The 22,729-nt window shown below is 42.1% G+C and overlaps 1 protein-coding gene across 2 annotated transcripts in view; it reads right to left on the bottom strand.

Annotated features, from left to right (window-relative positions):
• anos1a (anosmin 1a) overlaps nucleotides 1-15,587 on the bottom strand; it is a 44,378-nt gene extending 28,791 nt beyond the window's left edge. Inside the window, exons 1-5 of one of the 2 annotated variants that reach the window (XM_085151414.1) lie at nucleotides 15,098-15,587; nucleotides 12,586-12,645; nucleotides 2,842-2,907; nucleotides 2,276-2,498; nucleotides 65-249 (exon numbers count right to left, since the gene is read on the bottom strand). In XM_085151414.1, the coding sequence (XP_085007540.1) occupies nucleotides 65-249; nucleotides 2,276-2,498; nucleotides 2,842-2,907; nucleotides 12,586-12,645; nucleotides 15,098-15,277 (714 nt within the window). In that variant the 5' untranslated portion in view covers nucleotides 15,278-15,587. The remainder of the gene's footprint in view (nucleotides 1-64; nucleotides 250-2,275; nucleotides 2,499-2,841; nucleotides 2,908-12,585; nucleotides 12,646-15,097) is intronic. The other variant, XM_085151413.1, reaches the window with a different exon arrangement.
• Between the last annotated feature and the right edge of the window lie 7,142 nt (nucleotides 15,588-22,729).

Below are 22,729 nucleotides of genomic sequence, written 5' to 3'. Positions count from 1 at the left end.
TGGGCTTTTTTCCTTTAATTTGTCACATCTCAGTAACAGTTTATACTGGAGGCAGTGAACTAACCTGTGCAGCCACCTGCCACGATGTGGCCGTGTCCTCGCTGGGCTGGATGCCAAAGTTCCATCTCCTCTGCAGAACGTAGACGACGGGCTCAGCCGAGATGTTGAAGCGCGATGACCAGCGCACCTCCAGCTGGCCAGAAGACACTTCTTCAAAGGCTAGCTCCTTCCTCGGCTTCAGAGGAGCACCTGGACAGACAAAACATCCACCAAAGGTGAAACAGAGTACAGAGACTCTTATGAGCACAGTGCTGTCCATCATCTGCTGTAGCTCCACAGTGGGGGCATCGAGCGCTTAGTCAGCACCACCAATGCTGCAGGGATTTGCAGATTTACTCAGAGAGAATTTCCACTTCATTTATTTGAGTAAAGGCCCAGGGGGGCATTTTTAGGTCATCAGGACTGATAACATTAGAGTGTGTATGCCTGCATGGGTTCTCTCTGGATACTCGGGCTTCCTCTATCTATATCATCAAGTGTGACTCATCTGCAGTGTTGGGAAGGTTACTTTTAAAATGTATTCCATTACAGATTACAGATTACATGCCCCAAAATGTATTCTGTAACGTATTCTGTTACGTTACTCAATGAGAGTAACGTATTCTGAATACTTTGGATTACTTAATATATTATCATGCTGTTTACAACTACATGAATGTACTATTGCTGTGATTTATTACTGTTACTGAAGGTCCGCGGCTCCGAACCGTAGTAAAGGGACCTCTGACTAATACGGTGGGTTCTGTGTCGGCTCGTAGCTGAAAACTAGCTTTACTTTGTTGTCTGGGTCAACTTTGCTAGCAGAGACAGAGAGAGGCGTTGAAAGGCTGCTCCAACAGAACTTATTGTTTCAGAGGAAAACACGAACACGGTGTACAGTCGAGTCTTAATAGCTTACTTACAGCTGGGCTCGTCAGGCTCTCTTCTTGGCTGCAGTGGTTATTATTATATTTACATGCTTCCAGCTCCCGTTTCTGCTCGATGACAGCTCGTACTTTTCCTTTTTCTCCCTCCCTCGCTCACAGACACATAACGTGTACGGCAGTCCATTCTCCCTGCAGCACGGACTACACTGCCCATGATGCTACATTCTTTAGAGCTATACCTGTAGCATTCTGCCTGTTAGCTTAGCACAACAACAACAACAAGGCCTCTCTCACCCAGGAAACACGCAGAGAGAGCGTCACCCTGTAACCATGGCAACCGTAACGCTGCCTGTAACAACAGAACGTAGCTGTCAAACAAAACCCAAACAGTCCTGACCTGCGACAATATGAAACAGGGAAGTACCGCCGTGTAATCCATTTATTTCAACAAAGTAACTGTATTCTAAATACCACCTTTTTAAACGTAACTGTAACGGAATACAGTTACTCATATTTTGTATTTTAAATACGTAACGGCGGTACATGTATTCCGTTACTCTCCAACACTGCTCATTTGTGACCAGTCCAGGTTGTAGCCCGCCGCTCACCCTGTGACAGCCGGGATAAGCTCCAGCTGGACCGGATAAGTGGGAGAAATGGACGCTTGGAGCTTCTTTATTATTTATTTCCTACAGTCAAATCTGTTGTGTCTTCACTGCTTATGAAGAAATCACCTCGGAGTCGTCATACAGATTCTTTTATTCCGTAAATATAGAACAGCGCATCCACGCAACTGTAAACTGCTAAGCTAGCACATGAACACACAGCCGGCGTACCTATCTACATCCGGTGATTTCAAAATAAAAGTTCGAACATTACAAAATCGTTAAACACATTTATAGTCAGGGCTGCGCATAAGTGGTCCGCAGGTGCGAATGTTACAATAAAAGACGCGCACCAGATAAGAAGTTGCAGCGTGCGTTTGCGCACATATAAAAGGCTGTTTCTGTCCATTAGAGTGGGATTTTCACAGCACATTCTGCACCACATCTCTGTGCGTTCATCATTTGTTTGAAGCCAGCTCACCTCCTGCAACCACTTTCCCAAGAGTACACACTTCTTTTGTGGTTCAGACTCCTTCAGAAGCTCCTTTAACTGCTTAAAGGAGCTTCTTCGACATCTTTAAGAGTTCTAAACAAACGTCTGTCCTCCTCCACAAAATCTTATGTACGCAAACGCGCGTTGCAACTTCTTATCTGGTGCGCGTCTTTTATTTTGACAGCGAATGTTCACCTGCGTATGTGCAGCCCTGGTTATAGTGATGTGCCAGTGATTCTGGCTCAACGTACCCTTGTAGATGTCACTGGGAGTCTGGCAGGTGTGGCCACAGCTGTTAGAGCAGCATTTCTTCTGAGCAGAGCATTCTCTGTCGTGGTCACAGCTTTCCACACAGGCAGCAGCAAAACCACTGGCTCTCTGTGGAGGTGGACAGCTGCCCTGCTTCACCATCAGCACAGAGTGAAGGAACTCACAGCTGGTCACACACTCCCAGTGCTTTCTGGGAAACAGCCGCTGGATGAATCAAAGGCAAACTAGTTAGCAGAGGTTAACGACTTTCACAGCGACTTTCTGCTCTTTGCTGAGAACATGGTGTAATTCTCACACTTGACATACGACAGTGATGAATAAACGGTGAAATATGATAATGTCAGCTTTGCATCAATAAGTAGCATCTAGACAAGAAAATGAAGAAAAGCGAGACAAAAAGAACAGCACTGAATATGAAAATCATTTCCAGGAGTTTAACAGACCCTCCACCTTTATTTCAAACTGTGATTGCACAAAACAACCCTCGGCTGTTTTTCTACTGTACTCAGAAAGCATACAGTACGCCTGACTCTATGCTGCACCGTACCTCACATAACTCTCTGCAGTTGCCTTTCCCCGTCATCTCCCAGGAGTCTCTGCAGGGCTCCAGGCACTGTGGAAGTCAAAGCAGCGTGAGCACGTTTAAGGTTTACGGTCAGAAATGAAGAAATACATTTAGAGGTTATACACAGTGAAGTGTTCGTGTTTTATTGCTGAACACAAGCGTGTCAGACAGTTTAACGTCTCTGTGAAACTGCAGGTAACCACAGATCACAGCCCGTCACATCTCGCTTTAGTTAAGTAGAAATAATTGTAAAGATTATGCAAACAAATGCAACGATGCACAAAAAAAACTTAGAATAATTGGTGCTTTTTTCATGAATGTTATTAATTCATAATGATTGTTTCCAGGGGAAGTGGACATGAAAGTGTGGTGACATCAGACTCGTTGCACAGTGAGGAGATCAGTGCCTCCTTCCTTTTTAAATATGATCATATTTCTCTGTCACGTCTGTCAGCAAACACACTGACACAACACTGTGTAGGTGCACACCTGTGTGAGGGGGCTTAAGTCACACTCAGGGGGTTTCTGCATGTCAAGAATGAACAGTGTAGTCCTCTGCACCACGAAGCCCAATCCTGCACCAGTAAGCAGCCCAGGGGAGCAAGTGTGCACTCATTCTAATTTCACGCTGTAAGAAGCAGCGGGGAAAAGTGAAAAGCACGCCTCACGAGGGCGTAGCAGGTCATCTGAGAGTTGGAGGAGTGCTCCAAATGCTCAGCAGATAAACGCTGCAGAGGAAGTGACGCTTCACTAACTCACAACACTTTTGTCTGGCCTGGAAAAACCGTTTGTTGTACTCTGTCCTTCAAATCTACTGCCATACTTACTCTGGCCTTACGTTGAGCTCCAGTAACACTGTTGGTAATCAGGACATCAATCCACATATAAACAAACATCTCAAACTGCTTTCTTCCTTTTATGCAGTATCTCTAAAATTAGAAATGTCCTGTCTCGGAGTGAAAACGAGCTCATGCATTTGTTTACTTCCACAGAAAGAGCGAGCATGTCTGCTGTTACATCCAGAATCACATTTAAAATCTCCACAAATACTTCAGGCCCATCTTACACTCAGAGTCTCTCACTGTGTCTCACACTGTGGGCCTACTGTGTTTCACTGGACATTTAAAGTAGAATTAGATGAATCTATCACTCATACCCTCACAATCCAATCTGTAGACCTTTAATGTCAATAATATGTTTGCACCAAGTCGTAACAGATCTCCCCATGAATGATTTTTCTCGCCATGCTGAAGCCTGTTGTCGCTCTGAGTAAAGATCCTGCTCAGCTGGCCTCAGGCTGCTTCCCAGTGCTCATGTGCAGAAGCTAAACTCAGTCTAACGTTATATTAAATAGACATAAAGCTGCAAGACAAGGTTCCATTAATCCAGTTTGCACCATTGTTTCTGCTTTATTTCGTACAATAACATGAGCATCATCCTGGTCTCCCTCTCAGACAGATGGTTCGATCCACTTTGCAACACGGGGAGATGCAGTTGCTCAGGTATGCAGCACAATAGTCCACTGCAGAGAAAGAAGAAATGAAACGACACAAATTGGGCTTTAAACGTCTTTTTTGGTTAAGCTCATAGTCTCGGCTGTGGCTCAGGAGACACAGCGGCGTCATTTACCAACCAGACGTCAGCGGCTCGATCCTCAGAGTGTAGCTGTGGCTTACAGTCACACATGTTTACTATTTTCTGTAAAGCTTACAGATTTGTCATCACAGGGTGGACAATAAGCTTTTGGGTTAATATGAAGCCACAGACACAAACGAGCCGCACGTGTCCTGTTGTAGACGTGCTGAATGAAGCAGGTGCTCTTAGTGCTCCACGAGGAAGAGTTCAGCAGCACAAGCAAGATGAAGAACACGTTAAAGATGTTGTGTGCGAGCGTCGACCTGCTGCAGAGGCAAACAACAACACAGATCACAGACTCGCTTTGATGTTCCAACTAGTTTGGGTCATTTGCAACCTGATGGAAATATCTGTGATCAGAACAACGAGTGACAACAAATTCCAGTCACTCAGTCGGCGGCTTTATCTGTTTGTTCTTCCAGTATCACAGATCAACCCGTAATGATCATGTACATCACTGAGTTTGCTGCGTGAGAGGCAGGTACCTGGTCAGGTCGCCCTGCAGTGACAAGGGAGAGCTGCAAAATTATTTGACATGATGTTTTAGAGCCCCGTGCTGAGGCAACCACAAATTCCACATCTTTTAATCAACAAAAGGCTTCTGAAAGTTAAAAAGGGCAAAACTCACAGTCAGTGATGTGCACTAAGATAAGGGAAGAAGAAGTTGCTGCAGAATAGAGCACAGAGTGTGAACCACACTGTGCTGCTCCACAGTCTGATTGCCCTGTTCCAGGCCTGTCATCTCCCATCTCCTGTCCACGCTCTCCACACGAGGACGCTTCCACTAACGCACACTGACATTCCTACTCTCGTGTCGTTCCCTTTGTAGCTCAGCATCACTGAGTTTTCTGCCCCATTTCAAGCTTCAATCAAGCATTTTTATTTCACTGCTCTGAAGATAAAGCAGCCCGTGAAATGTTTTCTTACTGAAACCTGAGCCATGCTTATCTACCAGCAGTGTTTGTGTCATTATACTATTATTATTGTAGTGATTCTGTTTATGTGGTCATGTTGTGTGTCTTCACAAGTCGTCGTAATTCAGGATGTTCAGTGGGTTTGATGTTGGGGTTAAAGGTCAGGTGCAGGTTTGGTTGGTGAGTTTCAGCTATGGTCCATATGTCAGCATCAACATGTCAGTAATATGTCCATTAGTTTACATTAGTAAACTAATGGACATATTACTGTTGTGTGATGTTGGCAGTGGAGGCTCCAGTTCCTCCGTGAGCAAACGGAGATAATGGAGCAGATCATCTTCTCTCCTTTGGTTCCAGTTTGATTCTCTGCCCAGACGAACCCCACAGAGACCAAACAGTCGTCTCTTGTTTCCTGTTTGACATTGTCTTTGAAAGTGTTCCAGATTTTTGAACATCCACAGGCGAACTTTAACTTTTCCCAGCAAATTATTTCGCAGGTTCTTTGTTTGCTTGAAAATATGAGTTGAAGGAATGAAAGAAAAGGTTTCCTGGCTCTTAATCAAACATCACATCAAGGCTGTTGTGTGTTGAAGTTACACTAATTACTGCTGAGAGGAAGAAGAAGGTCCAGTTTGTGTATGTTTCGCTGAGGACGCTGGTGTCAGCGCGTGACCGTGATGCTCGCTCATTGTTCCAATGCCACAGTGCCATCTTAAGCCTTTTTTAAGAGCTGAATCGAACTAGACTGTGCGGGACTGTCTTGTTAATCAACTCTGGCATTTGCAAATGGCTGTATGCCTGCAGGAAATAGTGACAGAAGGATTAACAAGCGCTCATTACCACCAGAGCCCATGAGGACGACACGAGGCCAAAGTGAGGCTGTCTCACAGCAACAAGGATCAGCAAGCTTATCATCAGACCTCTCTGAGATTAAGAGCTGGGCAGGGGTGTGTTGGAACTGGGACTGTCATGTTAGCCACACTCACAAGTCTGACACGAGTAATATTTTATAACTCGGAGGAATATTAAATATAAGATGTTTTATCTTTTACTGTGGTTCATATTTAAAGTGCTGTTTGTCTGTAAGTATAAAAGTAATGAGTGAGGCCCACATCCAGCCTCTGTGTTTTTACTGCTGAGGTTCGATGTCAGCTGACAGGCGAATGTGGGCAGACATGAGTGGAGGATTTAGTACTTTAATAAAGATCTGCATCGTCATTTACGTTTCCAACTTTAATTGTAGTTCTTAAATCAGTCTGATACTTTAAATATGCATGCTTGTTATAAATGTAAGTAGGTAAGCTGTTAATCAGCCTATCACAGCGGCCCCCAACCGTCTTTGTGCCACGGACGGTTTAAAGTCATTTTCAGGGCCTTTAAGGTGTCGCAGATAAATACGACAAAATAAAACTGCAGAGACAGAAACTGGTATTTTGTAAATATAATAATAAAGGTGAATTCACTGTGTAACTGTGTAACGTTGTTAGCAGCGTCCTCCTGAAATGCACCAACAACATTGAGAGGAACATCCTCCTCTCTGCCCCTTAATGCTCTCTGGTCGCTATGGTAACACGTAAATATTTCTTTCAAAATAAGACGCACGACTACAACACGGGAAAAGACCCAGGGAAACCGAGTTAACGATGAAAACCCTGAAAATCATAAATTTCACAGCCGAAAGTGTGAAAAGCCTGAACTCTGGCAGCGCGGTAACGACTGCTGACTCCAGGTCGTTCACAGGTTGGCTCTGGGACAACTCTTGATAACTTTTTACTCCACTGTCTGAAATCTTGTGGGGAACAGCTGTGTAGAGTGAAATGATGTTTCCACTTTCAGATTATGGCCCAGTAGTGCTCACTGGAAGCTTCAGTAGTTCTTCTGTAACCAGCCCATCAGGATGTTGTGCAACAACAAGGCTGCTAAGGTGGTGAGAGATCTAACTAAGTCGTTTGGTACTGAAACATGGTACGTTTGGCCCGGGGGCTCGGGGGCTCGGGGACCGCTGGCCAACATCATTAAGCCTTCCCCTGATAATTGTGCATACAATTCAATTCAGATTAATTTACACAGCACGAAATCACTACAATCACCTCAAGGTGCTTTATATTGTAAGACTGTACAATAATACAGAGAAACCCAACAATCAGATGAACTCCTGAGAGCAAGCATGTGGACACAGTAGGAATCATTAGAGTCAGTTTTTATTATTCATAAAGCCTGGTGGCATCAATCAATCAATGAAACTACAGGCATGTATTAAAGACATAAATTCTCCAATTTCCTTCTAAACTCAGACAAAAAAGTTTTTATATTTACGACTAAAACTCTCAGAAAGATGGTGTCTGACCGGATTCATTACCTTTGCCTTCATTAACATATTTCCAGGCTGGACGACTGTAATTCATTATTATCAGGAAGTCCTAAAAACTCACTGAAAAGCCTTCAGCTAATCCAAAATGCTGCAGCAAGAGTCCTGACAGGGACTAGAAAGAGAGAGCAGATTTCTCCTGTTTTGGCTTCCTGTTAAATCCAGAATTCAAAATCCTGCTCCTCACATACAAGGTCTTAAATAATCAGGCCCCATCTTATCTTAATGACCTTGTAGTACCATATCACCCTATTAGAGCACTTCGCTCTCGCTCTGCAGGCCTACTTGTTGTTCCTAGAGTATTTAAAAGTAGAATGGGAGGCAGAGCCTTCAGTTTTCAGGCCCCTCTTCTGTGGAACCAGCTTCCAGTTTGGATTCAGGAGACAGACACTATCTCTACTTTCAAGATTAGGCTTCAAACTTTCCTTTTTGCTAAAGCATATAGTTAGGGCTGGACCAGGTGGAGTTGAACCATCTGTTATACAATTATAGGCTCAGACTATCTCAGTACTCTGTGTGATGGCCGGCTCTTCTTCTTCATTCATCTCTTTTCACACACGTTTATATACCACTGCATCGTCCTTTTTGTCTTCTCTGTTCCTTGTTGTGTCCTGTCACATTAAAATTAAAAAAGTATTTATGCCCAAAATGGCGACTTTAAGTAAATTCATGTAAATTTTCCATGTAATTTGGGTATAAATGTTCAATTTAATGGAATCTGATATACAGTCAGTTCATACAAAGGATGTTTAATTATTTAGATAAATAACCATTTTATTTTCTATAAGTTAGTTGTTTAGTATGTTGCTTTGTTTTGGGTTTTTTTGCTTGATTTCTCTTCTTTTTCTCTCAACAGGTGATCCCGGAGATATTTTTTTTCCCCCCCTTTCTCACTGTCCCTCTCCCCTTCTGTTTTTCTTTTCCTTCCTCTTTCTTTCTCCCTTTCCTATCCCTCACTCATGTCTGTCCCGTCTGTAACAACTGAAAATAAAATAAAATAAACAATAAAAACAAAGGTTGATCAAATGGACCAATACGGCAATGCCATGATGATCCATTTGGCAAAATAAATCCATTGGGTCTCCTTGTTGGTCTTCAGACAACAATTCTGACGGCTAAAGAACCAAATGGGATAGGCAAAAAAAAAAAATAATAATAATAATAATAATAATAATATTAATGATAAATAATAATAATAATAATAAATAATAATAATAATAATAATAATAATAATAATAATAATAATAATAATAAAATTTAAAAAAAGTTACATTCTTATCAAAATTGCTTGATGTTGCATGTTAGAGTATCTCACACTGATAAGCTCTGATTTGGGTTTATTGGGACATGGGCACCTTGCACAGGACGATGATCTCAGCAGCAAATCTACAACACAAAGGCTGAAAAAGAAAAGACTCAAAGTGCTGCAGTGGCCAATCACAGAGCAGAGCCGGGCTGAAAGGACAGAGAAAAGCCCACAAACCTCAATGAACTGACGTAACACTAAAAAGCAGCAACATTCCCCACATCAGTGTGCGACACTAATAAGTCATATAGAAAAGGATTATTTCTTATTATTGCTGCTAAAGATGGTTGTTCACGCTGCTGAATACTTTGTTTTTCACACGAGTGGATTTAAAAACAGCAGGACTACCTGAGCATCATTTCACAAACAATGTTCAGATTATCAAAAAGATAGCTTGCAAACAATGTCATCCATCTTTTACTGTCGGCCTCTTTCATGACTCCTGATGTATTAACGGGGAAACTGCTGTGACATGTAGGATGTCACAGAATAAAGAGCCACAACTGGTGATGAATGGCAGACTTAAGAAATGGGTAATAACCACGATAATCCACCAGCACGTCTCCGTACATACAGATGTACACCTGTGCACAGAGCACGCTGTCAGGCTGCATGTGGGCTGATTTATTGCTGCAAAAGCAGGGAGCATAAAACTGCACACACGTAAGGAGAGCGAGAAAGAGTGATTTATTACTCTGAACGGCTCCAGCGGTCCCACATGACTTCCTATTTTTACACTCAACAGCTAACTGAAAGTGTATAAGAGCACAGTGTGAGCCAATAACTCTATCTTTACATTTTAATCTGCATCTTTTCTTTCACACTGCAAAACAAGGGGAGATTTACACAATACAATTTTTTTCCAGGCAATTCCAGGATTTTTAAAAATGTACTAAGGGAGAGCAAGTGAGAGGGGCCCGTGGGAAATAAGACAATCTATTAGAAATAAATATAGAGTTGAGGAACGAGGGAAGTTGTGTTGGATTCAAAACTGCATGTTAATGGAAATATTAACTCAGATAAAACTGAGGTCATTGTACTCGGCGCTGAAAAGCTTAGAAATATGGTATCTAACCAGATTCTTACTCTGGATGGCATTACCTTGGCCTCCAGTAACACTGTGAGGAACCTTGGAGTCATTTTTGACCAGGATATGTCCTTCAACGCACATATTAAACAAATATGTAAGACTGCGTTCTTCCATTTGCGCAACATCTCTAAAATTAGAAATATCCTGTCTCAGAGTGACGCTGAAAAACTAGTTCATGCATTTATTACTTCCAGGCTGGACTACTGCAATTCATTATTATCAGGATGTCCAAAAAACTCACTGAAAAGCCTTCAGTTAATCCAAAATGCTGCAGCAAGAGTCCTGACAGGGACTAGAAGGAGAGAGCATATTTCTCCTGTTTTGGCTTCCCTTCATTGGCTTCCTGTTAAATCCAGAATTGAATTCAAAATCTTGCTCCTCACATACAAGGTCTTAAATAATCAGGCCCCATCTTATCTTAATGACCTTGTAGTACCATATCACCCTATTAGAGCACTTCGCTCCCGCTCTGCAGGCCTACTTGTTGTTCCTAGAGTATTTAAAAGTAGAATGGGAGGGAGAGCCTTCAGTTTTCAGGCCCCTCTTCTGTGGAACCAGCTTCCAGTTTGGATTCAGGAGACAGACACTATCTCTACTTTTAAGATTAGGCTTAAAACCTTCCTTTTTGCTAAAGCATATAGTTAGGGCTGGACCAGGTGACCCTGAATCCTCCCTTAGTTATGCTGCAATAGATGTAGGCTGCCGGGGGATTCCCATGATGCATTGAGTTTTTCCTTTCCAGTCACCTTTCTCACTCACTATGTATTAACAGACCTCTCTGTATTGAATCGTATCTGTTATTAATCTCTGTCTCTCTTCCACAGCATGTCTTTATCCTGTCTTCCTTCTCTCACCCCAACCGGTCGCAGCAGATGGCCGCCCCTCCCTGAGCCTGGTTCTGCCGGAGGTTTCTTCCTGTTAAAAGGGAGTTTTTCCTTCCCACTGTCGCCAAAGTGCTTGCTCATAGGGGGTCATATGATTGTTGGGCTTTTCTCTGTATCTATGAAGCGCCTTGAGGCGACATTTGTTGTGATTTGGCGCTATATAAATAAAATTGAATTGAATTGAATTGAATTTGCACCCTTACAAAAGTACAAAAACACTTCAATAAAGTGCTTCAGATTGGACGAGGAGCACATTCATGTTACATGCATTCATGCATTAATGAGCTCATCACTTTATAAACTTCTGTCTTATACTGTATGAAAATAGCACAATGTAAAACACTTTAGACTACAAGCCACATTTAAATCATTTAGTGCACTTCATCCATCGTGCATCCACACTTACAACAATTAACTTAAATTGAATTTGAATTTATTTATTTAAAAGGGACAGTGCAGTTAAACATAGTTCAAGTGCAAGACATGAGACTGATGTACCGCACACAGGTTTATAGCTACTGCTAATTTTCAACAATTGTCCCTTGTTGGGCTTCAATCTAAATAAATACATATTACAATAAAACATACATTTTTCATAAACCAAATTACATCAGAAATACAATTACAATTGATAGACAATAATTTAAAATAAAATTAAAATCATCAGATAAAATGACAACTTTGGTTTCCCTTTAACCTTCAATGTAAAGGATCTGATGTCTGTGATCAGTTTGATGTCGGTTGGAAGCTCCACAGACGTCAGGCCTTTATAGAAAAAGCTGACTGACTGAATGTAGATCTGTGATATGATATCTTGCAGTTGCCGTTCACCTTACTCCTAGTAACACGATTACTGTCTTGTCTCTGAATGTATCTATTGAGACACTCTGGGGCCATCCTATTTATACATTTAAAAACTAATTTAAGATAACACCAATGATTAAAACTCTTAAAGCTAAGTAAGTTATACTTCTGTAAAATGTGACAGTGATGCCACCAAATAGATTTTTTATCCATTATTTTTAAGGTTTGATCATATAAGGACACCACAGGCTGAAGTGTAGATGGTGCTGCTTGGGTCCAAACTGTCATACAATATGAAAAATGAGAAAATATCATAGAATGCATAAATATCTGAGCTGCTGAAGTGGGTATATGGTGCCGAATTAACTTAAAACAATTCAGATTAGCCTTGACCGTCTTAGAAATCTTCTTTACATGCTTGTCAAACTTAAATTGCATGTAGTGGGGAAACCCACACAGGGAGGAAGAACATGTAGTGTGGCCCAGTTAACCAGGAGATTTATCCAGGAGATGAGAGTGCAAACCGCTGCAGGACTGCACCACCTGTTGTTATTTTCTATGGAAAATCAGAGCACTTCATGCAAATGAGGTTCGGGAACAACCCACTGTCTCAGGAACAACCCACTGTCTCAGGAACAACCCACTGTCTCAGGAACAACCCACTGTCTCAGGTTGGTGTGACGAATGGAAAATCAGAAGGACGTACTTTTAAAAATGTCTCCTACCTTTGCACACTGTTTATGATTACGACACCAGCCCAGGGATCCGTTGTTCTGAAGACGAGACTAAAATGAGGAAGACAAGGACACGTTCATTTAAATAAAGCATGCAGCCCTCATAGCTCAGCCCACACGTGATTACAGATACTTTATGCACGACGATCTTTTCCACCAATATTCAAACTTCCAAACACATTGCTGTTGTCGGAGCAGCTTCTGTGTTTGGGATGAGACAGCAAAGACTGATTGCAGGCCTGTTACTCTGATGTTTTAACCCTTTAACAGACTCCCAGTTTTCTCTTATCACAGAACAATCCAGTGTAACCGAATACAACCTCCATAAAAACCTTATGACCTGGTTTTAAAACACAAACATCCAAAGTGCTCAGATGGAGACAGGATGCCACTGACCAGTAAGTAGTGGTGGCTACATCCATTTTTGAATTAACGCTGACAGTCTCCTGCTCTTCTGCAGTTAAACCTGGTGACTTGGCAGGTGAATAAGAAATGTTTGTTTCTTTTTAATCTACGACCAGCTGGGGAACACTGTTCTCCATTTCTTCTTCTTTTCCATTTCAAAGCCGTTGAAAATGTTGGCAGCAAACAGTGAGATTGAAATATCGAACAGTCTAACAGCGCTGTTTGCTCTGCCCGTAGATAAATGGATGATCGAGAGCGGAGACAAACTGTCTTCTGTTTGGTTTTATTGAAGCCGAGGTCATTATGTCAATCAACAGTTTTAGTTATTTTGTTATCGGCTGTTTAAAACTGAGCTCGCATCAATTTCCTGAGAAGACTCCTTCCACAGAATCACAGGGATAATGAAAAAGTGTTCATTGACTTTTTCCATGCAATCTTCGCCCATTCTTCTTTGCAAAATAGCTCCAGTTTAGTCATCTGTGAATCCCAATTTTCAAGCCTTGCCACAGAATTTCAATCTAGGTGTGGACTTTAATTCTAGCACTGTCTACACCACTCCAGTGTAGCTCTGGCTGTTACCAGTTTAAGCTGGCCAGTGAGCCTCACATGTGGGTGGCTGTAGCTCAGGCAGTAGAGCAGGTCATCTACTTATTGGAAGGTTGGTGGTTCGATTCCTGGCTTCCCCTAGTCTGCATGCCAAATATCCATGAGCAGGATACTGACCCTAAATTGTTCTCTGATGTGTGTGAATGTTAGTTAGAAAGTACTTGTGTCAATGGGTGAATGCACACGTTGTGTAGTGCTCAGAAGAGAAGCGTTATATAAGAACCAGTCTGTTTACCATTACAGTGCAGTGAGAACTACTGCATCAGGTCGATAACTGGAAACATCACCAGCGTTAACAAATGAATCATTTCTATATTTTGTCAAAGTAGAAATCATAACAGAGGTGCTGATTGAATTAGACAGTGGTGAAACATGAAACATACAGGACAAGTCGTGCTTTTAACTGTGACTTTCACAGGAGCTTTGTGAGGACTGGAGCCGAAGAATAATTAGCGGTGAAAACCTGCAGATGGACGTTGACTATAATAGTCTCAATCTAAAACAGGGTACAAAGGGTAGCCCTAAAATAAAGTGACATGCAGGTTCACAAAGTCAATGTGAGCACGTTTCACACTTCAATAGTTAATGAATTGACATGAGTGCTGTGGGAATACTGGCTGCTGCAAAACTAGGAAAGGCAAATGATGTATCAGTGATGCATGTCTGAGGTGCAGCTTTGCAGAGCTGGAACTGAAGCAGGGACACGGTGCAGTGGTCTGCTTCATGGCATGTTTGACGAGCACCACAGCACACGTTACAGGACCATCATTCTGTGCAGTTTCATTGGACTAAGTGAGGCACACTCGAAAGCCTGGACCAGAGAGTCACACTGCAAGTGTGTGCACGTGTCAGTGTGAGTGTGCACGTGTCAGTGTGCGTGTGCACGTGTCAGTGTGTGTGTGAGAGAGAGAGAGAAGAATCCGTTTGAGTCCCTATAATGAGCCGTATGGTCTATTCTGGCCTTTCAGTTGAACAGTGAACATCAAGCATGACTGAACTTATTTTTATCATGTTGTCGACTCCATGACGTCACCGTTTTACATCGTTTCAGACTCTTAGAGTTTTATGATATTTAGATGTAATTTCTAAAGTAAAGTTTTTTTCATTTTTCTTCTTGAGTCAGTGTCTCTGGAGCAGACTCACCATCATCCTCAGACCTTGTTTTGTAGTGTAAACATGACTTTCCATTTCCTTGTGCACTGGTTTCCACACTGGTTTCCCTAAAGTGCCCATATCTGACTGCATATGTTTCATTTTATAGCAGTATATATAATAAGAAATATATTTACTTATTATTTTATTAACGTAATGTAACTTTACATAAATATTATTGCACATATCTATTGTTTGAAACTCTTTTTCAGAACTCATGTAAAGGTCGTGGATATTTTCTTTCAAACCAATAAAAAAAAAGCATAAAAAGTTAAATAAGTGAAATTTAAGGACTTTTGGCTGGTTATGTATAAACAGCCGATGTCAAAGGTGTCCTGACCTGCAGAATCGAGAGCGCCGCTACACTGTGCAAGCTGAGGCATCGCGACGCACACCTGGCCCTGGAAACGGTCTCCGACCAGGACTCGTCAGCATCGTGCCGCCTCCTGGCGCAGACACCTGAGCTGCAGAGGAAAATAATCCACAGGCTGGTCCTGACACCGCTGTTTGTGGTCAGCATCTCCGCTCCGAGGTGGGATGCTGAAACAAAAGATGCGGAGTAATGTGATGGAAGCCCCGCTTTACTGGCTATTATATAGCCAAGGGTGGAGCTATGAGATCTAGGCGTGCACAGCTCGGGTCAGGATGCTCACGAGCCGGTGTTTTCATCCCAGTCGGTCAATGTGCGCACAGCAGGAGCTTTGGCTCAACAATTCAGTACTTTATTGTCCCACAAGGGGGGATTAGTTTAGCAGCAAGGGCAACATTAAGAAGAAACAAACAATGATAAAAAGCCACAAGACAGTTATTTACTTATCATTAGATGTAGCCAGAATAATACGACGCTCACAAAAACGCACAATGACGAATAAATGAGCAGTGACGTCATAATTGATCATGACCAGTTCAATGGCTGATTGGCAGTAAGGTGTAGTAGTCAGGCCAATTGAAGGCCAGCTATGAATGCATTAATGAATGACCGCATTCTTCACACTCTTTATTACCGGTTCCTGTTTTATCCTCTCACGGCTGCAGCCTTCCAGCTCCCAGCCGAGCACAAACCAACACCACCAACAGTCACGACCCAGTTCAGTCCTTTAAAGAGGCTTGTTGAGCCGATGCAGCTCCGGTGCGTCCGACCACGCCCCCCCGCAGCCGCCACCGACCACGCCCTCCCGCAGAACTAAAATACAAACTTAAATTTGCTTTCATGAGCACTGGTCGTGATAAATGTCAAGCTCGAGCATCTAATTACACCATCATGGTTTGTGTGTCTGATACCAGCTTCATTGATGTTCTTGTTTCTGTATTTTATTGATCTACTTCTGTGAAGACTTCCTGTTTTATGAGCCAGGAGGATTTTCAGACTTTTGTGGAGCTGAACTGTTAATTCAGGTTTGGATGTGCACATTTGTAAAATAGTTTTACATGCAGTCAGATGTATTTTTGTGTGGACTGCAGTATGCATTTGTGAGCCCTTTAAAGTTACGCACAAATCTACACGATTGTAAATTACTTGCTAGATACAGGACAGACTTGAATGAGGAAAAGAAAAGGGAGAAAGGAAGAGGGGGAAAAACAGCGGAGAAGAGGGACGGGGATAAAGGGCAAAAAAACAAAAACCAACTAAATAAGCAGATAAAAAAAACAAAAAAAATACATCCATCGATCACCTGGATCACCTGTTGAGAAAGAAAAAAGAAAACAAGCATAAGAAAACGAGAGTAATACAATAAACAACATCACAATGATATATGTGAATATAACAGTAAATATTAAACATTATTGTGCAGCACGTAAGATCGACAGCACAGTGTGGTTTGAGGTAGGAGCCAAAAAGGGTGTAGTTTGTGTGTGTGAGCACCCGTGTGTACACCTGTGAGCATGGACGCTTGTTTTTAAAAGGTTGCTTCATGTAATGATCTGCTAGATTGTAAATCTTACTTTATGCTCGTGGATCATATCATAAGCAATTGTGACCTTTTTGAGGCAAATTTCTGTCCATATATAAAGAATGACCAGCTAACCCCATTAATGTCTGTGGGAGGAAGCAGGGTACTCGGGGAGAACCCCACACAGACACGGCTCAGACTGGATTTGAACTCTTGCTTTGCTTTCACCACATCATCCTATTTTAATTGTTTTCATGTAAATCAGGCCTTTATTTCACAGTCAATGAAATATTGTACTGTTACTCTAGCTTGTGTTTCCTTGGTGTGTTTTCTGAGTGAATGAAAAAGGAGTCTACCTACTCTGTGCTTGTATGTGCTGCATGATGCCAGCACAGGTTGCTGCTCCATTAATGGAAAGGAAACATTTATGTTCCTGAATCTGTGATTTTACACCCTGGAGACCTTTTTTCCGAGAGCTTTTTCCTCGACGTGACCAGGGCATAGCAGGGAATGTACTTGTCAGGGAATTCTAGCTGGTATGTTTAGTGGTAGCTGCAAACACCATTTTATAGACTCCTCTATTAAAGTAACCACAAGCATATCTCTCATAAGTAAGCGGTTCACTGCTGGTTTCCTTGCCCAAGGAAAGGAGAAAAATGACGTTTTGGAAATTCTGAAGAGATCCTCCTCGGGTTGTCAGTTCCCTCATGCCTGGCGTAAGGGCCCCCCTTGCACTGCTGGAGCATCCTGCAGTGTTAATAGGCGCTTTTTTCTCCGCTGCACTAGATTTCCAAACAGTCACTCACGCCTCACCGCTCCCTCTCAGGTTTTATAGTACAGTCTTTGACCTAATGAGCCTTTACAGCTGAGATTTTTTACCTCTCAGAGTTTCAAAACGAGAGGCAGAGCAGGTTCATTACGCCTCTGCATATACATTCAGAACACACGGCGATGAAATGCTCCGAGCGTTTTAATTAACAGTGGCTCCTCGGTGTACTCGCTGGAGAAAATGACACGAAGCCTACAAGCAATCCTCTGAATTGTTTTGCGATTTGTTTTGCATCTGCCAGGGATCGTCCTAAAACAGGCTGCTAATGAAGCGAGTGTCTCCAAAGAAGTGGTGAGCTGCTGATGCTGTGGCGGCCCACCCACCCACTACAGGATGGAGAAAATCCCTCTGAGCCCCCCGGTGAGGGGTTTGACTCACAAATAAAAACAACATACTATGACAGCGTAATAGACTCACTATGTGTGTATTGTGTCTGCCAGTGTTCTCGGGCTATTTTCCCTCTTTTCCCAAAATGTCCTATACACGTCGATTGGGAAGAACAACAGCATGAACGCAGACGTTTGATAGAGCCTGTGATCCAGTACATATGGACAGAGCCTTATCAGTTCTGTTTCCCACACGAAAGCCATTATTGTGGCCTTAATGCTGGTGGAGTCTTGGAGAACAAAAAGAATCACGTGCTTTGACCTTTACTCACAAAGTTCATCATTCATGGCAGATTTAGAAGTAATGCAATACTGAGTCTTCATCAAATTATTACAATTTCATTGTGAAACATTGCAAACATTCTCAGACACTAACGAGAGGTTTGGATACATTTTAGCACATTTTAGCACATTTTAGCACGTCCTTACCTGTGATCATTCCAATCAGAGGTTAATGTTGAATTTGGCAGCTGAATGATGAGGTTTGTCTTTAAATAACTGATTTGTTTCTTTGTGAACAGGCTACGATCTGTGCTGCTGCTCCGCGACTCCTTCTTCTTTGGGAATATAACAAACTGTATTCTACAGTATACCAGCAAATGCTACATGAGCTGTCATGCTATGATTGATGCTTTCCACCTGCTAGAATAACAGCAACAGCTCCCACCTGCCTATTCACAACGTGTCTGCCTCCACCTGCTGATGCTCTGCAACTCTCCTGCTCAGTTCTTCCTTCTTGCTCTCCTCGCCCACCATAACAAGTAAGACAGAGTCAGACACTTACACAACTCACCAGCACAACACTTACCTGCTGCTGTCTTCTGTGGCAGAGCTCCTGTGATCCAATTCTCATTGAGGCTCTCCTTTACTCCCAGTTCCAATGAACCCTACTGCAAACGTAGGTCTGAGTCTGCTCTTTGAGTCCTGCCTGATTCGATCCCTGGCTGTATTACTTGATAACAGTAACAACTAAATATAAGCATACATGCATGAGTGTTGGTAGGACTCAAACATGTCATAACTCACTGGATGTCCACTTTTGTGATGTTGAACGAGTTTTCACTTCAGCTCACTTCTGGACAAATTGCAGTAAATCTCTTCCATCCTGCCTCTCATTAAACACAACCTTGATGGTTCTTGATCTTGCATCCAACTATCTTTTCTATGGAGGTCCCTGATTCTTAATCTGTAACCAACTGGGAATAGTAAGTGGAGCTGTGTTAATGTTGGTCCCAGTAGTCCCAATCCCCATCTTCTGCTCAGTGAATGTATCTTCTGACAGGGACAGCTACGCATTTCTGGAGTTTGATTGCAGCCTCTGATCTCCAGCACTAATAGTAGCCTCCATCTGTTGATATTAGAGCAGCTAAATGGTTCAGTTCAATTCAATTTTATTCATATAGCGCCAAATCACAACAACAATTACCTCAAAGTGCTTTATATTGTAATGTAAAAATAGTAGAATAATGCAAAGAAATCAGATGACCCCCTATGAGCAGCACTTTGGCGACAGTGGGAAGGAAAAACTCCCTTTTAACAGGAAGAAACCTCCAGCAGAACAAAGGTCAGGGAGGGGCGGGGCCATCTGCTGTGACCGGTTGGGGTGAGAGAAGGAAGACAGGACGTGCATCATAGAAATCTGCAAGCAGTCTACCTAACAAGCCTAATCTTGGGGCAGAGTACAAAAAGCTCAGTTTTATCTGAAGTTACAGGAAGAGAATTATATTTGCCTCGACCCTTATGTCTGTCTGATACATTCCTGCAGTTTAACTAATGATTCAAACCACTGCAGCACAGTACCTTTAATCCCTATGACAATAGGTGTTCACTTGTACTCTACCAAAAGCCCCTCCAGGGCTTGCGTAGACTCCCGTCTACGGCACAAATAATGATCAAAACTCTGGACTCAGATCAGCAAATTCCTCCACAGGTTAATGAACAGACTCATTATTGCTTCACATTAAGGGGATTGTGGGTTTGAACCTGCTGACCGACTGGTTCCTTTCAGTGTGGAGTTTGCATGTTGTGTGTGTGCCTCCAAAGACATACGTTGGGGTAATAGGTGATTCTAAATGGCCATGGTGTTGTTGGTAAATGGAGAGGTTCTTAGATTGTGGTTTTCTACCCTGTCTGAGCACTCAAAGCGCTTTATACAACGTGCCTTGTTCACCAGCACCCATTCATACCATCACTGTGCCTCCCAAGGCTTTGGAACAGCTTACCACTCACTCTTCACACTACAAAACAGCTTGAACCTCATCAGTTTGGACAAATGATGTTATTTTTGCTTAACTAAAAAGATTGCGCACTTCTTCCACCACTCACATTTTGGGAAAAAAACTGCAGCCAAACAACAAAGCAAAGCAAAAAAGTACTTAAGCTGAAGAAGTTTGGAAAGCTTATCCAATAACCCAAAGCTGTTTCCTCATGTGGAACCATCGCAACAATAATTGTTCAGTATATAAACTTCCATCATGACTGTTGCTAGAGAGAACAACATTCCCTGCCCATTACACACTCGGGAAACTTGTAGACCTCCTTCTTTATGAGGTGTACCCCCATTGAGTGGGGTTTCCCTTCAGTAACAAGTGCCTGGAAGCAGTGTGGAGCTGTCCTCACAGCTGCAAGGAGCCTGAAGGACCCCACACTGGAAAATGAGATTCCACCAGGACACATACAGAGAGGAAGACACACACACAGTTGTAAATCTAAAACAGACTTACAGTATGGTATTTTTTTAATTCTATTTATTTATTCGTTTCTGTATTTGGAAAACCTTGAAAAAAAAAGCAGATACCCTCTGGTACGATATGATATGAGTGTTGGTGAAGATTTACTGTCAACTAAAGAACCTCATTTTTAATGGCTGACATTTTGGACCATAGTGACAGGATGTTTAGGTTGTAAACAAAGCAACCAATTCATTGAACTTATCTAAATGGATTTAGATTAAACACTGAAAAAACAACTGAGATGACACTAATAATTTATAATCACTCATTGTTTGTTTTTCCTCCCAACAGCTTCTCTGACTGTATAACTTTTTGGTTTTTCCAGCAAGTGAGCCCACAGTGGGCAGGTGTAGGTGAGATGTGGGGCTGTGTGGGCTGGGCAAACCCACATTAATCCATGGATGTCCCAAGTGGGTGTGCCCACACACGGCAGTTTTGCCTTTTGTGGTCGTTATTTGGGATTTCTGATAAGAGCTGTGTGGTCAATAAGCTACATTTGAAATGTGTTGTTTTTCTTGACGCTGTCAACAGAACCCAAGCCAACCTGAAATGGTAGCTTCAATGAACACATGGTTGAACAATGCTTGAGGCCAGTATTGGGGAAGCAGCAAAATACCTTTGCAAAATTTGACTTTTTATTTCGTGTTCAAGAAAACCTCATGGGATTACCAATGATTTGTAACAGGAAACAGATGTTAATAGTAAAGAGTGTTCAATGTTCACTCTTTCAAGCCTGTTCTATAACGTTATTACTCCTTCTTGTTGAATAAACACATGACCAGTACAGCTTTTTGCATGTTATTTCTTAAGTCTGATAGTGTTTGTCTACAATGGGGGGGGGGGGGGGGGGGGGGCTTCAAAGCTGCTTGGAGATGAAGAGTGGCTACCACATTACAAGGAACACCAGACCAAGGGGGAAACACATTGTTAGAGTTGTAGAGTTCGCAAGAAATAGCAAATTGAGAGAACCCTGAACATATCAGCACAGAGATATGGATGAGAGGGCGTGAGAGAGAAAGCAGTAGGCTCCGACCGAAAGCATGAGTAGACGGTAAACACAAGGTAAAACAGCACACAATCCATCCAGCTGGTCCTTATTAACCCTGAGGCGTCTGCAGCCCAGATGGCTTATTATTCTGCTCTTCCTCCAGTTCTACCTCAGAGGCAGATAGACTAGGGCCTGCATACAAACTTAGATTCATTTCAATGTTATTTATGTGCTGCAGTATCAAATCACAACAACAGTCACCTAATGGAGCTGTATATTGTAAAAGGTAACCTACAATAATACAGAAAGAACCTCAATCATAAGCACTAAACAGAATGAAACCTCCAGCAGGATCACGCAGACATCTGCCATGATGGGTTGTGGGGGAGGGAGACAGGCCAAAAGACACACTGTGGAAGAGATCCAGAGATTAATGATAACTAATGATTAAATGCAGAGTGGTGTATAAACACAGAGAGAACAAGTGAGCGAAGAAGATGCTCAGTGCATCATGGGAAGCCCCCTGGCAGCCTGGGCCAATTAACCCTTTAAGACCTACCATAGAACCAAGTCCACCACAGCTTATCTTTATATTTTTAGATGCTGTAGTGCCATTTTGGGAGTATTTCAAGTTTCTATACATCAATACAATCGTTATATCCCCAATTTTACTAATATGCATGCATTAAGTCCATAGTAACTACATAAATTGCAAAAAAGTGCAATAAATTACAAAAAAATTGAAAATCCTCTTTGGTTTTTTTACACATATTTCTAGTTAGAGAAATTTCAGAGGTAAAAAAGTTGCACAAAATAATTTCCAACCCCATAAATTTATTTTGAGTGTCTTCATAGTTTTATTTTTGAGATACACCAATTTATATATACTGCAGGAAAAACGAAAGTAAATATTATAATGCATATTTGTAAAAAAAACAACAAAAAACAGCATGTGCATCTAAATAAGCTATATATCTTTGTAATTGCCCTATAGGAAAAAACAACATTTTTGGCGATAATGATGTCACTTCCGGTTTTGGTCAGGTAATGGCGGACATCAGATGAATGTGCTGACGTTTAGTAGGAAGTGTTATGAACAGCTGATCAGATCAGAAAGCGTGTTTCTGGAATATAATATGTTTGTT

Source organism: Neolamprologus multifasciatus, chromosome 23 (genome assembly GCF_963576455.1).
Source record: "Neolamprologus multifasciatus chromosome 23, fNeoMul1.2, whole genome shotgun sequence".
NCBI lineage: Eukaryota > Metazoa > Chordata > Actinopteri > Cichliformes > Cichlidae > Neolamprologus > Neolamprologus multifasciatus.
This window is presented reverse-complemented; position numbering and strand designations above follow the sequence as displayed.